The 16,302-nt window shown below is 44.3% G+C and overlaps 1 protein-coding gene across 1 annotated transcript; it reads right to left on the minus strand.

Moving 5' to 3' along the window:
* Positions 1 to 606: 606 nt before the first annotated feature.
* Colca2 (colorectal cancer associated 2) lies at positions 607 to 13,507 on the minus strand. The gene is made up of 5 exons (XM_042054720.1): positions 13,369 to 13,507; positions 7,927 to 8,021; positions 4,173 to 4,227; positions 2,619 to 2,848; positions 607 to 978 (listed from the first exon to the last, which is right to left on the minus strand). The coding sequence occupies exons 1-5, from the start codon at positions 13,505 to 13,507 to the stop codon at positions 607 to 609; spliced, it is 891 nt and encodes a 296-aa protein (XP_041910654.1).
* Between the last annotated feature and the right edge of the window lie 2,795 nt (positions 13,508 to 16,302).

Below are 16,302 nucleotides of genomic sequence, written 5' to 3' on the forward strand. Positions count from 1 at the left end.
AGGTAAAGTGTGTGCTTTTGGCCACATTAGCATTCCATTGAGTAATGCTGGATAAAAGAGACAAATGACTCATCATATCTTTGTCTGATGTTGCTCCAAGATGTACATCCTTAATTAGCCAAAGCAGGTTTCTCCTTTCTCAGCCTCTTAGGGATTCCGACTCCTCTATCCCATGGCATCTGCGGCATTCCATCGTATTAGAATAATTTTAAATGCACAACTAAGTTAGATGAAACTGTTCAATTATAGTTAGCGCTTTCCTGATTAACTGATAATATTGAAATCAAATGATTCTATTACTGCAAATTGAAAAAAAATATATTATACAAAGTTATTTATTAGTTTACAAAAGAGTTTGTTCGTTACATTGAGAAGCAAGGCACAGGGGAAATTCCATACAAAAACTTTTATCAGTGAGTGTATAAAATAAGTGTGGCACAAGACCAGGTTTGAAGGCTTTCTATCCATCCCTACACTAGGATCAGGAGGTTAAAAACATTGAGATGTAAACCATACGTGGGCTATTTTGTGAAGGGTTGAATGTTTACGTATCATCTAGATGCGGTAGATAAACAGATGTGCCCACGGCATGCTCCAGGGTTTTTACTAACTGTAGCAGGCATCACAGCTTGTTTCCCTCTTATAGAATTCGCCGGTGATGGCTGCCGAGGGAGCAAAGTCCACATAGTCTGTGCTGGGGCAGAAGAACTCCGAGGTTCTGAGGGCATCCAGATGCTCTGCTTCACAGGTTGCCCAGTAGCAGACTGGAGGGGTGGCTGGGAAGAAGTGGTTGTCCTGGGGGTGGGAAGACCAATGGTGGTGGTATGCGTACCCTTCCTCTGGGAGGCTGTGGGTCAGGGAATCCAGGGAAGGCGGAGAAGTATAATTCTCTGGAGTGTAGGAAGGCGGCTGAGCTGGCGAGTAGCTGCAGTCAAAGGAGCCAGAGAGGCTGGAGGAATCTGAAGGCGATCCTGGAGTCTAGAGAAATGAAAACCAGGGAACGCAAAGCTTGGTAACTTAGACAGGATCAAAAGTGTGGATTTAATTGTGCAAAGTGAGAAAATCAGAGGTAAAAATAAGCCTCAAGCCGTCCACTAAATCCTTAGAAGTAATCTCGTTTGCTGACTGCGTGATTTCACGACACTACATCCTATACTCCCCTTTCTTTTCCCCAACAATCAATTGCCTTGCTTCACTGCCTTCCTTTGTTAAAACCATACTTTGCAGGATGTTTTGTTCTTAAACCACAGAATCTCACTGTGTCTCGGGTCACCTGCACTTGAGATCCTGCTGCACGCCACAGTATAAGCTGCAGGTGGCACCTTGGAGGTTTCTCCACACCCTTGACCATGAGAAGCCAGGTAAACAGACAGAGGTAAAGACTGAGGCCTCCAGGGCCCATCAAAAACACCCCAAGATAAGAAAACCCCTCCCCCGTCACCACTGTATCCCCCAGCCCCCAGCTGCCAAAGATCTACCACATCTTAAACAAGTTTACAATCATCAATCTTGGAAGTGGAGCAGAACCTGGATGTTAGTTCCCCATGCAGATATGCATTCTGTGGAGTTAATTTCCCGTCTTCTCTAAACTCAGTCTTTCCATTATCAAGACTTTTTGACAAACTAAAAGAAAAATGTATTCACATTTCTTTGTAAAAGAAAAAAAGCCTCTAAAACATAGAAACAATCTTACTCATTTCAAAGAGAACATATTTCTGAACATTTGAGATCCATTAAGAACAGAAAATCCAAATTCTTTCAAAGATTAGGACTTTTTGGGTCTTTGTTTGAGGAAAGGTCTCATGTAGCCTAGGCTGTACTTCCACTCTGCATTTAGTTGAGACTTGCCTTGAACTCCTAATCCTGTCTGTACCTCCTACATGCTGGGATTAAAGACATACACCACAGGACTGCCTTACTTTCTCAGCCTTAAATATGTTGCTTTGCTTAGGCAGACCAAACCAGGCAGGTAGTAGAGCCAATTCAGCCCTTAAGTCAGGCCCCATTAGAATATTTGCTATCATATATATATATATCATATATATAAGATATATATATATCTTCAATTCCTTTTAAGAACATTAAAATCGCTGGGCGGTGGTGGCGCACGCCTTTAATCCCAGCACTCGGGAGGCAGAGGCAGGCGGATCTCTGTGAGTTCGAGGCCAGCCTGGTCTACAAGAGCTAGTTCCAGGACAGGCTCTAAAAAAGCTGCAGAGAAACCCTGTATCGAAAAACCAAAAAAAAAAAAAAAAAGAACATAAAAATCTAAGGGCTATTTAAAAAACTATTGATTTCCAAATTAACAGATGTCTTCTTAACTGATATATATATATATATATATATATATATATATATATATATATATATATAGTGAGTAGCACCAGGCGACCTTTTTATTGCCAGATATCCATTTACTTGGAAATCATAATAAATGTGTATTCAAAGGTTTATGCCCTTCAAGTTGCCCACACATTGAACTTTAAATTCTTCTCTGACTATTTCCTTGTTGATAACATTTGTAAGCTTTCTCACGAGATGATGCAAACGCTTCTACAACGCATCTCTACCCCACAGTTAGCAACCATCAGGTTCCAGGAAGGATACAGATGAATTACCAGGCTCTGGTTATAGCAGAAAGAGGCCACTTGACAGCTGTCTGGGAAATAGTGGGGAACACTTTGTGCGGTGTTGAGCAAAGGCTCCGGGATTGTCTCTGTCTGAAGGTAGGACTCAAAGATCTGGTCGAGGCAGCTTGGACTTTCTTCACAAGAGACACAGGTGGAAAATTCTCGGGGTTGAAAATAATTGGGTGTGGAAGAAATCGGTTCTGGTTCAAAATACAGTCCTAGAAGAGAAAGGGAAATGATTTTTGCTGAAAAATTGCAAAGTAGATTTGAAAAGAGTTTTTTTCCTATTTATTTTATTTAGGGGGAATGGTGATTGAGAAACTCTCTAAAAGTAAACAGTTTAGGAATTTGGGCTGTTTTAGTTGTCTTGGGTTAACCCAAGTACCAGGGAGACGTGTCTGATAACACTAAATATGGTCAGGGTAAAATATAAACAATGCGTAGTGGCCTAGCCTGTATCTAAATGTAACATTCAATGGACAGCACATGCCTCCGCTATTTGGAGTATGGAAGTATTGACATCTTAACTCTATCTGCAGTCCAGGGAGACTTCCCTGAAGCCACAGATGGACTTGCTGGGGGCTTTGGGAAACCTGGTACTATACTCTTGATTCAGGATTGCTGTTTTCCTAAACTGTTTGTGTAGCAACTTAAATTGCCGAGGAGAGGGTTTTGAGAAATAACATTAATAGTGATGCATACACTAAAACTGGAAGCCTAGAAAGCAGAGTACAAATCGATAGCTCTTCGCTTGGAAGCACAGAACCAAAGTGTCTTATTTGTGGACATGTTAAGAGGAGCGTGCAAAGGAAACAAAAGTGATAGCAAAGCCAAGGGGAATAATCTGACACACGTCACCCCCTTTCCATGATAAGAGCAGTCCCCACATGTGATAATTGTCTCAAAGGTTCACAGGGGAGAGGTTTAGAGAGAGCCCATTAAAGGGACTTATAGAATTCGCAGTCTCCTTTCAGGTTAAGCTAAAGTGACATATTGAGTGGGAACTGCCATAGGCACAGGCTTCCTTCTGTACGACCTCCTTAAATTCTTAGCTGCTGAGTGGCGTAGGGCAGAGTGTTTATGTAATGGAGTTATTCATATTGGGCTGGGGAAACTTACACTTGTTTGAACTGCGTTCTGGGAAGAGAGTAAAGAGTGGGAAGGGAGCCCCTGTCGGCTGGAAGCTAAATGATTAAGAGCAAAGGCATCATTCTGGATATTCTGATCCCAACTCACAGTGCACCAAGAAAAGACAACAAAATTGTGAAACTAACCCTGATTCATAATGGAGTTGAGTTGCTTGGAGACCAGCAACTGGGGATAAATGTGAAGGACAAAGTCTTGGGACAGAATAGACAGTACCGGATGAGGGCAAAACTTTGCCTTTCTTTCCTTGCTGGGCTTGCATCTGGAGTCACCTTCTGATTGGTTGGATTCCAATTAAATGGTGGTGCCTCTCTTAACCCCTGAGTCAGGCTCTGAGGGCTTCCGAGATGGACTTTTGCAGGGGGTTGAGGCAATTGGAGAGCTGGTTGTACTGACCTGCAGGCGACGGCGTGCTGGGGTCTGGAAGGTGGATACTGCTACTTCCTGACAGCTGTCAAGGCAAGAAGAGAAGCTTGAAGCAAAGAGAAGCAAGCGCTGGCTGCAGGTATGCACAGGGCAGGCTGGGCAGGGGCTTCTCCTTCTGCTCTGCTGGGGTAGGTAAGCCAGACTCCTTCTTCTAAGAACATGGGGCTTCTTTAAATAAAACCAGCATGATAATTTAGATTTAATTTTATATTTGCTTATTTAGGGAGTGTTTGTTTCTGTTTTTTTCCTAACATTAGATTCCTTGCTAAAATGTTAAGTGATTAATTTTGATAAAGGTTAAGGTAAATAATTTTTGTTACAGAAATATAACAATACAAGAAAACTCAGTAAGCAGTCTTTTATTAATCAATTTATTTTATAATGAGTAAGAGTTAACATTTACTTAACCCAACTATGACTTTAGCCAATACATTTCCTCTAGGTTTGTATCTACTACTTGGTTTCTTAGTCCTAGCAATTTATTTCCCCTAGAGAAATTAATAATAATGAGGCATTGTTTCTAGATTTGTTAAATCTGAGATGCTAAAATATTCACGTTTATGACCTTTAAAATATAAAAAAAATTCCTGAAGTAGTATTAAGTGATTCAGAACCTATACACATTTGAGTTCATAGCCAGAACAATTTCAGTCCTTTGCATATTTCAAAAAACCGTTTTCTATACAATTTACTTTTAAAAATTATTGATTCTAAATGCTGAAAATTCATAAGACTGAGCCTTTTAAATCCTTAAAGTTAAGCAGCTTGCCTTTTACAAACTGAAAGGACAATTACACTAACTAAGCCATTTGGGATTTTTCTCTTTTAGATTTCAGGCGGTGACTTTAAATTTTAAAGGGACCAGCGAGCACGCGCTGGGTGCTGTTGCTCTGGTCTAGGAAGCTACTCACCACACCTCTCTTGGGCTGCCAGGAATATACTCACTGCTGTCCCCTGAGCCACCTGTGGGCACTGCACAGCCAGCCATGGCTCAAACAGAAGGTGTGCTAATTTTGAAAACGATCCATGCTGTAATGTCATGAACCAGGAAGCTGGAAGCCTTTACCTGCTCTTTATGCAAATATTTGACTGCAGTTTGAGCTGGAGGACTTGGGAGGAATGGGTCTTAAAGAAAATCTGCTTCACTGTAGAGCTGGTTTTTAACCCCTGCTTCCCCCATTGGTCTGTTTGCTCGCTTCCTTGTTATCACCCAGAGGTATGTTTACAATATCCTACTTGATATTATCTTTCTAGCCCTCAGTTCACTTTCTATTTTGCTCCAAGAATACAAAGAATGGCTCCTCTCTCTTAGATTTCAAACAGCACACAAATCCACAATCGACAGTATATAAAAACACATCAAGGCTATTAAAAAACAAAAACAATTAGTGCTAAAAAAGATTTTTTATCTTTAGATAAATACTAACTCAAGCTTTTTTTAACCTAAAGTCAAAGAAGTGGTGTGTGTGTGTGTGTGTGTGTGTGTGTGTAATTTGATATGGCGGAAATAACTTTTTAAAATTAAATGTACCAGTCTGACACATATAGTTTCTTCTGGTCACTAGAGGCCGGGGTCATCTAGCTCTGTCTGTAACCACCATTCATGATGGCTCTCTAAAATTTCAGTTACTGCTCTGACTTCATAGCAAAAATCAAAACAGACTTATTTTGCTTTGCAATATTTGGCACAATAAATTCTCTCCTTGGATTACTGTTTCCCAGAGACATCCTTTAACATTGAATGAAGTTGGATACAGTCTCTGTTAAACTAGGAAGATTTGCATGGAACAGGCACACATTATTCTCCCTGGGATGGTAACTAACACCCTTGCCGACTTAGTACACTGTGGAGATGCCACCAAATCTGACATCTTTCTCATTGCTCTCAGAAAGAGATTTCACGTCTGGGTCTCCTACCGCAGCACTATGTTCAATGACTCAAAGGGCAGGGATGAGTGAGAACCTCCTAAGAAGCAGAGTAGAGACTATTCTAGCAAGCAGTGTATGTTCTTGATAGACATTGCTTCTGAAGTCCCTCTTCATTCTCAGAGGGAACTCAGAAATGTCAAATCAGAACTCTCTTAGGACCAGAACCTGGTCAAATACTTCCTCTTACTCTGCTAAGGAGCCCACAGTGGTCACACCAGCTGTGAGGATCGAACAGGGACAGTGTGCTTTGCCCAAATGGGATGGGCGCTCCTGGTACAGCCGAAGCAGAGCTCTGCCAAGTACAAAGGCTCCCTGCTGAAAGATTGTGTCTTATTGTAAACACCTTGGTGGGTTGATCTTTGTCTGCAAAAGCCCTTTCCAGCTCCCTTCTCCCTAGTTTTATTAATGGTATAGCTATGAACCATTGAGGTTATTAAACTCCCGCTTAGTATGATGAGTTCAGAAGAGCCAATACTGAAAAATAAGACCACCTCGTCTCTGCCTTTAGCCAGTTGTCAACTTCAAGACTTAGCTGTCATGGAGGAACACAGATTTCTGGTCTATTTATGTCATCTGCTCATTACAACCAATGAAATAATGATATATAAGAGTGCTTTAAAAAAGAACACTGCAAATCCCCCTTTGCAATGTAAGGGCATTCTACAGCCACCTGAAATTCTGCAAATGGAGAGAACTAATCTCTCTAGCTCTATATACCAAATTCATAGCAAATATACTTGAACTCTAAGTTCTGAGCCAGGAGTATACTATACATTAGTGTGTACTAGCTATCCACCCTTGGTTGGAATTTACTTTCCCAAATAATATCTGTTGTGCACTCACTGTGGAGAATTCTGTTCTAAGTACTTATACAGCCCTATTAGCTTTCGGCTGAAAGATGGGGGGAACTGACAAAAGAGAGTAGGTTAATGTGCAGGGGGTATGAGCTGCAGTCACTGAGAACTAACCCCAGTTCCTCTGGCTCAGAAACCTATGTCACCCTTTCTCCACAGTGTCTCCCTCCAATTGCTAGAGGAGCCAAAGTCCCTTCCATGAAGTTTCACTTGGAACACAAACAGCACCACACGGAGACGAGGACCTGTGGTAACTGACACATGTGTTTGGAGTCCTAGCTGTCTGATCCTCTCTCCACACCCACACGTAGCTACCCACGAGCAATAACAGTATCCTGTGCCGGGGGCACTTCAGATTGAACTTCTTCTTGTTGGTGGACGAACACACCTAGTGTACATGGTTCGGCAGCTGCCCTGTGCACTCTGGTAGTGTATGTGAAGTGGCAGGGTACCCCACGATTTCCCAGATCAGTTTTGTAACGGTTCTGTGTATTTTTAGAGACAGGGTCCTTTTCTTCTGGAGACTTCCAGTGACTGGTGATTTTTTTTTTTTTTTCACGAAAATGACCTCAGAGTCTAAGTTACAGAGAAGCTAGATGGGTTTCTGAGAGAGATTTTTCTATGAGTTTGTGGGGGCTGTATCTATAATCTATCTCAACACTGTAACAACGTACTTACCTGCTGGCTACCTCTCTCCCTTGCAGAGGACCAACAAGCCTTCCACACTCAACAGGGAGGGATGAGCCTCCCACAGCCCTGAGTCCTACACCATGTCCCACATGTTTTTGCGACTGCCTGTGGTAACCTGGGGGGAAGCTGGGAAGAGAAGTTGTAAGGATCCCTGAGCAGGGCTGTGCTGGTGAGCGGCTTCTACAGCTCCCCGGACACAGGGCTGAAGGAGGCCCACGGGGGCCTGGGGACGGGGGAGGGGTCGTGCTTACGGTCGCCCCCGAGGTGGCCTGGTGTGCCCTTCTTTGCTGCAGTAGCTCTTTCACTGTCGCCTTCACTCGCACACCTTGATACACCTTCGGTTTTCCTGCAGGAGAGGCAAGCGGGTCAATACGGTCAACCCCAAAGTTTGGGTGTCTAGGGCTAGAGCGAGGGTCCCGTTGTTAAGGCTAGGGTACCCATGACTGAGTTTCTACCTTTGCAGACCACAAAGAGAGAGAGAGAGAGAGAGAGAGAGAGAGAGAGAGAGAGAGAGAGAGAGAGAGAGAGAGAGAGAGAGAGAGAGAGAGAGAGAGCTCTCAAACTTGAAAAGGTGAAGACAAGCTTCAGGGTCTTAGTGGGAACAGTTCCCATGGGCATCTGAGAATCTAAGAAGTCATTCACCCCTGGCTGGGCCTCATCCTTAGTGCAGTACAAGTTGTGCTGTTCTGGAATGTGGAGGCAGGTTCAGGAAGCCTACTATTTTGGCTAAGACAGTAAAATCTGGGGTTCTGACTGAGCTTGTGAACCTGGGGGAGCTCTCTGATTCATAACAACTGACCTCCCGTACCTCACCATGTGTTCATATTGGGACACCCTCCCCTCCCCCCACTGTATTCCTCCATCGGGCCAGACATGGCTTCTGGGGAGATTCAACCTTTAGTTGTGGTGCCCTTGGTCTGGAAGTCTTCCCCCCTCCCCCTGCCGACAAGCAACATGGTTCTGGGTAGCCTGTCCAGACCCTGTGAGGTACTCACTGGACTGACCCCCAGAAAAGGGGCCAAGCCCAGGGAATTTCCTCTTGTCTGCCCTTTTCTTTTTCTAATTCCCCTTCTTTCTCATCCCCTTTCTCCTTTCATTCTCGGACCCTGTAGCTCTCTTCATCTCTCTTTCCACCCCCTTGGTTTCCGGGACAGGTATTTCTCTGAGAACTGGGCTGTGGAGATTTCTCCAGCAAGAGCTGCAGTTCTGAGTAAAGGCATCCCGAGGCTCCCTAGGACCGCGCAGTCACCTGGAGGCCGCCCTCCGGAAGGGGCCGCCCCTGAGCCCGCAGAGCTGGGCTGGGTGGCCTGGGAGAGCCCAAGTGGCCCGCCGCGTTAGGCAGGGGTCGGCTGGGAGGGACCTGTGTCAGCCTGGGTGCAGAGCGCAGTGAGTAGGTCTGGCTGGTTGTTAGGCCAGGTTAGACCGGGTAGATGCCCTTTCCTAGCCGGGTTTGTTGCAGACGTTCAGGGTGACTCCTCCTCGACCTTGACCCAAGAGCAAGCGCCTGGGAGTAGCACGGAGAGGGGTGGAGCGCAGTGGTCCCTGGCCTGGACATCTGGCGACAAGGCCAGGCCGCCAGCGCCTCGCCTGGTTAGTTCTGGGACCGCGGCTGGACAGCTGGGAGACCCCCACCTACGAGCTAGATCTGAGAGCTAGGATCCCACAGGAAGGCTGTTGCGCGATTCTTCTTCCCGATCCTGGGAATCGGATGTCCCGCCGCAGTGCCAGGGCGCACCCTCTGCGCTCCGGTCTTCTTCCCCCCCCCCCCCCCCCCCCCATCCCCACTGCCTAGCTTGGCTCCGGGGATCTGTAGGCTGCGAGCGCGCCTTGGGGGTCTACGCGGAGACAGCCGCAGCCCAGCTCCCTGCGGAATGCGTCCTTGCTCCAGTCCCGGGCTCATGGTGAGCCTCTAGCTCCCCCCGCCGCCGTTTCTGGGCGCACATGATCCGAGCCTGCAATTCCCAGGACGCCAAGGTGGAAAAGTGAAGGGGCAGGCAGAGGCCTGGGGTACGCGATTGTCCTGTACAGCCAGGTGGGCCTTTGGGCCTCTGCCCTTACCCAGCGGGAGCCGACACAGCCGCCCGCGCCCTCTCTGGATCCATGCCCGGCCCTGACTATCCTGCTCTCACTCTGTGACTCTCTGTTATACGCAGGAAAAGCAGAGGAAATACACCCGGATCCAAGTGCCCCTGGCCCTCATGACCCGACCCCTGGAGAAGCAGTCGAGTTACCCGACATCGTGGTCAGCAGGAGCTGGGCTGGAGACTGGATGCTGCAGCTGCAGAGACTCAGCACCTAGGAGGGCTCCTGTGCAGGGAGAAAGGCAGAGATGCGACATTTTTAAAGTTTCACAAAACAAGAGACAGCATCCAGGTCTCTGGAGCAGGAGATACACAGAATTAATGTTTTATACCTTCGGGTATAGGTTTGAGTTTTTCCCCCCTCATGCCAAGTATTTAAAACCTCTAGAAACCCATGATTTGACAATCAATGATTGCGCGATACTTTCAATTTGAATATTCAAAGGCTTAACAAAATGGCCTATCTTCTGCAGAAATCCTGCACACAGGCACCCCACAGAGAGTCCAGAGAAACAGGGAGTGAGGTGTCTTTGGGTCCTGACCCCTGCTTTTTTCCCATTTTAAACATTTTGTCCACCTTCCCACAGACAGAGCAGGTGTCCTCAAAGATGCTCCCTGTTTCTGCCATAAAGGCAGTCCAGAAACCCCCACTGGCCTAGGCTGCTCCTCTGGGACCACCTGAGCCAGGCTGGCTAGCCACAAGGATTCTCACTTGTCCAATCTGCATTTTAAGGAGAAATCTCAGGTTTTGGAAAGTGAACATGGCAGCCAGTGGGTGTGGCACAGCAAAGGGCCCTTTGGGCCCAGGTTGCAGGCCAGAGGACAGCAGAGGCCTAAGCTTTGCACTTCGTATTCCTCTGGGCCTGCCTGGCCTCTGTTGGCCTTTCCTCTCTACCCATCTTCCCTCGGGCTAGGCCGCAGACACCGGGCTTCCAACAAGAAATCCGTGTGTACCAGCGCTCTCTCTGCTCTTAGGAGAGCTGTGGATCATCACTGCTGCCCTTGATCAGCCGAGATTTCTCCAGGCCGGGATTCCATCACTGCTCTGTGGCATTCCATATTCTTATTTTTTCTTCTTCCTCTTCCTCTACACCCCAGTCTTTGGTAGGGGGTTGTGGAGTCTGAGCTGCCTCAGTGGACCCCCTCACAGGTAGCTTGGGCCTGTGCTGATGCATACTTTGTTGTTCTCTGACCTGTGATTTGATCGATGGGAGAGACTGGAGTGATGCAGAAGGCCAGGGGAAGTCTTCACAGAGAGACAGAGGGGTCCCCTTTGCAAACAACTAGGTGTTTCCAGGAATGCAGATAAAGTGATAGTACTGGTTTCTATTCTTTGATCCCTGAGTTCTTTTAAATGAGAAAAAAAGTAAGCTTTAGCTTCAAAATCCTTTAGAAAAATATCTGAAAAAGTAAAATGTATCAAATTCAGTGTATTAGATAAAGGGTTTAACAAACAGCTCAGCTAAAGGGTCAATGTATCAAATGCAGTGTATTAGCTATAGGGTATAACAGCTCAGCTAAAGGGACAATGTATCAAATGCAGTGTATTAGCTATAGGGTATAACAAACAGCTCAGCTAAAGGGTCTCTGGGGATGATAAAAGCATCATGGGCAGAAATGTCTGTCAGGCATTTGGAGCCACATGTGTGGGAGAGGATCAAGGCTGGGTACACTCAGGGCAGCATCTGGTGGTGGAGAGTAGGGTGAGGTGTGGCTGTATTTGGTCCAGCTGGTGTTTATCAGCCACTGGAGCCTATTTCTGCAAAGCCAGGCCTAAGGACCAGACCAGGGAAGGAGCCAGGACTGAGAGAAATCCCCTCCCTGGTACCACTTCCTTCTTCCATGCAGCGTTTCCCTTTGCCTCTTGTCTCCTTTTTTTATCTTGGTCTTATTTTTTTTGCTTGCTTTTAAGAAGCTTTCCTCTTTGTATTTTTGGCTTTTTTTTTTGTTTATTATTCCCCATATTTTCTATTCCTCATTTTTTTCCCTCCCTGTTTATTTCTTCATTCCCTGTCTTCTTGTCTCTCTATGGTTCTATAGGTGCCTCTCTTTCCCCTGTTCTGGAGTGCTGTCTCATTCTTTCAGACTAAATACTCTTCCTCAGCTCTCCACTCACACAGGAATGGCTGAGATAGCCTGAGGTCACAGTTCTCCTTCGGCAGCGTCAAGGCCACTAATGCTTGGGGACTGGGTCCATAGAGAGAACATAGGCTGGGAGATGCAGGCTCCTTTGAAGCCTGGGGTCTACAGAGACAACAAAGAGCAAAGAAATCTGTGCCTTTTCTCCCAGAAGCCTTTGCTTGCATCACAGTGCAAATCTCAGGGCATCTGTGGGTCGATGCTGCCGCCGGGAGTGAGAGTGTGGCGCTGTTGCTGCCAAGCAACTACAGAAAACTGTTTCCCCAGACTCAGTTTGAGACTCCTCACCCTCCTCCCCCCGTCATCTATACTACAGGTCAACCCAACATTAAGGAGTTTTGATTCTTGTTATTTTAACTGAAAAACCTCAGAACAGCCATTTCAGAGCCAAAGGCCATGTCTGAGGAGGCAAGAGACAATACTTTCTCAGTGGAGCTATGTTTCATCTGTGTGTGTGTGTGTGTGTGTGTGTGTGTGTGTGTGTGTGTTGAAACCTAGAGAAACCAGCTTTTTTTTTTTTGCCCTGAGATTCCAAATGCCTGTAGAACTGGGTACCCTTCTTGCTTGCTTGATTGCTCATTCATTCATTCATTCATTTTGAAGTTGAGATAGAATCCAGAGCATGCTGGGTAAGCAGTCTACAACTTAACTGCATTCCCAACCCATAGAAGATTGTTTAAAGTTCTCATCTGTTGTTACTGGGCGCTAGACCTGTGTTGTGTAGTATTCCCACTGTACAGTTGAAGAAGCTGACTTAGAGGGATGGCCATCTTGCCAAGTTTAGCAAGCACATAGATGAGAGAACTGGGGTTCAAACTTTTGTAAGTCTCACCCCAAAGTCCTTACCATATTATCATTTCATCCAAGGAGCTTAAGACTGCAGCATATTGATGTGAGAACATTCTAGAAACATAGAGCCTGGAAGAAGCAACTGGCTAGAGGTGAAAACAAACTCTTCATTATGGTGACTGTGGTCTGTGTGTCCAACCAGGACCTTCTTTCTGGGGGCTGCTTGTTCTAGGATGTCTCCCCTGAAGTCCCACCAACTCCTTTGAGGTTGTAATGAAACAATTGTGGGTCTGTCTGACAGGCTGTCACAGGCTCCTTTGCTTTTAACACAGTGTCTTGATGCTGAGTGTTGGAAGGGGTCTTGACATCTCAGAGGGACTGACATCTCGGCCTTTGGCTGTCTAGCTGGTGGCTCCATTGCTGGATCATAGAAAAACTGTTTGGAGGAGATGGGTATCACTATTGTAAGGCAGATTAAAGGATTGGAATCCTTTAAATATGGTGATGAGCGATTGATCCATAATTCAAGTAGGTGTTCCTTGTGCACACGGTGTATACCAGCATGGCAGTGAGTACAGGAATATAAAGAGAAGCAAACCTTGGTTTCTGCCAGCAATGGCTCTGTCCTGCCACATGCACACTACCGGTTTCCTACCATGGGTTCACTTACAGATATCCACTTACCATCTATTCCACAACCATATGTTGGCTTCTCTGACCAGTCCAGTGCTTGCTTTCCACTCAAGCCTTCTTTCCTTGAAGCCACTGTCCGTCGTTTTCCCCGTTCTTCATAAGTCAGCTTTTCAGATCTTTGCCTTTCCATGCCGCAAGTTCACAAATCCTTTAGTTCATCTCTGACCTTTGTAGAGTCAGTCAGCAGCCCCTGGAGTGGATAGATGGATATTTTTAATGTGTAAAGTATCGATGGCCTTTTGTATGCCGATGACACAGCACACCACCATGCCTGTCCCTTAAAGAAGGTTTTATTAAACTTAGGCATGTTCATATTACAAGACCTTCGCGATAAGGGAAGGTGTGCTCCCTTCCTTTCAGATTTGACTATAGCCTTTTAGTAATGCAAAGTTCTTTTGTCACCCCGATGCTGGGACACTGTTACCGGATGTTGTGGGAAATATCAAGTTCCCAAAAGTTGACTCTATTGAAGAAACAAGTATTCATTAGTCCTTAGGGTACAAGACTGGTCCATGTAAAAATGACTGAGAAGGTTAGTAAATGGAGGATATGGAAGATTTTTGTAAACAGCCAGTTTCTCCTCGTAGCATATATTCAGAATTCAGGTTTTTCTTTAAGAAAAAACTTATGATGAACCAGCCTTTGATCATTTATTATTTAGGCAAGAAAAGTATCATAACATACTGCTTAGAAAGTTTCTGTTTTTCTTGAAACATCTTTATTGTATCATACTCCTAACATATAAAAGTGTACAGAGAATACTGTCATGAAAACCTGTGAATATATCACCAAGGTTGAGGAATAAAATGGCTGGGTGATCATACATTTATGAATTGCTAAGCATTAGATCTTCTGAATTATTCCACTCATGATATTTGGTTAGGGGAAAAGTCTGTCATTTTTCTTAATATAAAAGGTCTAATACCTTGGTATTATTCGTTTGGGCTACAGTTTTTCCTTTTGGAATGTGTAACTTTTTTTCCTGTTCTTTCTTGTAATCTAATGACAATGCACTGTATTTTGTAAATCTGTAAGTCTTGTTTTATCAGAAGCTATTGTTAAAAGATATTTATGTTATCACATATCTAAATTGACATGAGGCCAATGTTTGTAAATGAGTATTGAAAATGTATTATTATTTAGTTTGACCTTAAATAATAAATTTGTTATTAAGTTTCTGATTTATTGTGTTTGTTTTAATCATACCAGAGATATTCAACCCCAAACAAATAATTTATATGTCATCTTAGAACTATCTCATAGTACACATGGTTATTAAATGATATACCTATATATATATTTTTCACCAATATATTTTGTACTACTTCAAAAGTTCATCAATTTTCCTTCTTAAAGATATTTCAAGATACTTAATCGCCCATCCTTAGAATGTGCCCATAAATGCTTAATATTCATCTATGGTCAACTTGTTTTAGAGAGCTGGTCATCCACAGAGTCAGGGACTAAATAGCTGTTCATCTTTGTGGTGGTTTTAGTTCAGTCTAAGCAAAATCTACTGAGAGCCTAGAGCATCCTCGCCCTAAGCCAAGTACTAGGGATGCAAGGTGAGCCATTGACACGTCCTCCACTTCCTTGATGATCACTCTTTCTCCAGAGTATAGGAGTTTGCACTTTGTCTTTCTAGTGTCAATGGTTAGTGAACATATTGTATAAGATGAACAGTGGACAATGGCTTCAATGGAGAGGACACTTGAGACAGAACCCAGTGGTTGAACCTAAAGTTAATTTTGGTGAGTCACTATAATATCATTAGAGTGCAGTGTGACTTAAACCTTGAAATCAGTTAGTATTTTGGTACTTTAATTACAAGTGGTTTTATGTTCGACTATGTATTTATATTTACATATAGAAAAAGTCAACATTCAGATACTCTTCTGTGTATCTGCATCTCTATATGCAAGCACGGAGCTTACTGCTGAGGTTACTTTTTCCCTTCGTGAACTTTCCCCTCTGTGGACTTTCTTTTGGGGGCATTTCATGACTACCATACCCTGACATTATTAACTCATCTGTGGAAAGCCATAATGATCATTTAAAAGTACTTATTAAATAAACAAAGTAAAGATGTGGTTTTCTTCTCTCTTTCTTTGGGGTTTGAATGACATTGTAAGAGAAATACAAACACTTTCAGTAACATGCTCTGTCTGCTCCCAGTGATTCATGGGGTGATTATGTACAAATGCAGGCTTGGCATGGGCTGATTTTAAATTTCACTAACAATTTTAATTCCATGTGTTTTTTGTTGCATGTGGGGGTGTGCATCTGGGGTGTGTGTACGTCATAGTATGTGTGTGGAAGTCAGAGAATACCTTCTAGGAGTCAGCTCTCACCTCCTACCATGTAGGACCTGGGATTAGAACTCAGGCCAGCAGGCTTCACTTGCTAAGCCTTACTGCTGCTCGGTAAATTTCACCTTTGATTTCCGGTATTTTCTTAAATGGGTTGAACTTGGCATCACCATTTTTACCTATTTAAAATGTAAATATGTCCAAAGTCCTGGCAAGACCCAGAAGAGTTGGCATTATACTTGGCTCATAGTTTTCTTTGGTTCTTCTGCAAGAGGCAATGAGCCAGAAGACACCAGGTTTGAGGCGGGGGGTGGGGGGGAGAGAGAGAGAGAGAGAGAGAGAGAGAGAGAGAGAGAGAGAGAGAGAGAGAGAGGGAGAGAGAGAGGAATGTGTTTTTCCCTCATTATGGTATTGTGCAAGCAAAGGTGGGCTAATAGCCACATGCTGAATAGGAAACAGTGTCGGGAAATTTGATTAATTTCCCTGCTATAACTTTGTAGTTTGTTTCCATTTTTTAACAAGACATTTCAAGAACAATAAAACAGGATCAAATTAGAATATATAAAAGCGACACACATCAAGCTAAACAGAATCCTTAAAGTCATTTACTACTTAG

This window comes from Arvicola amphibius, chromosome 3 (assembly GCF_903992535.2).
Source record: "Arvicola amphibius chromosome 3, mArvAmp1.2, whole genome shotgun sequence".
NCBI classification, from domain to species: Eukaryota; Metazoa; Chordata; class Mammalia; order Rodentia; family Cricetidae; genus Arvicola; species Arvicola amphibius.

What these genes read in the sequence shown, in the direction of transcription:
- Colca2 (XM_042054720.1), bottom strand. Translation starts at nt 13,507, where the DNA reads ATGGAAAGGCAAAGATCTGAAAAGCTGACTTATGAAGAACGGGGAAAA. An exon ending in CAGCACGCCGTCGCCTGCAG is followed by an intron (nt 2,849 to 4,172) that starts GTCAGTACAACC and finishes TTTCTCTTCTAG; the next exon opens with GACTGTATTTTGAACCAGAA. An exon ending in TCTGCTATAACCAGAGCCTG is followed by an intron (nt 979 to 2,618) that starts GTAATTCATCTG and finishes TCATTTCTCTAG; the next exon opens with ACTCCAGGATCGCCTTCAGA.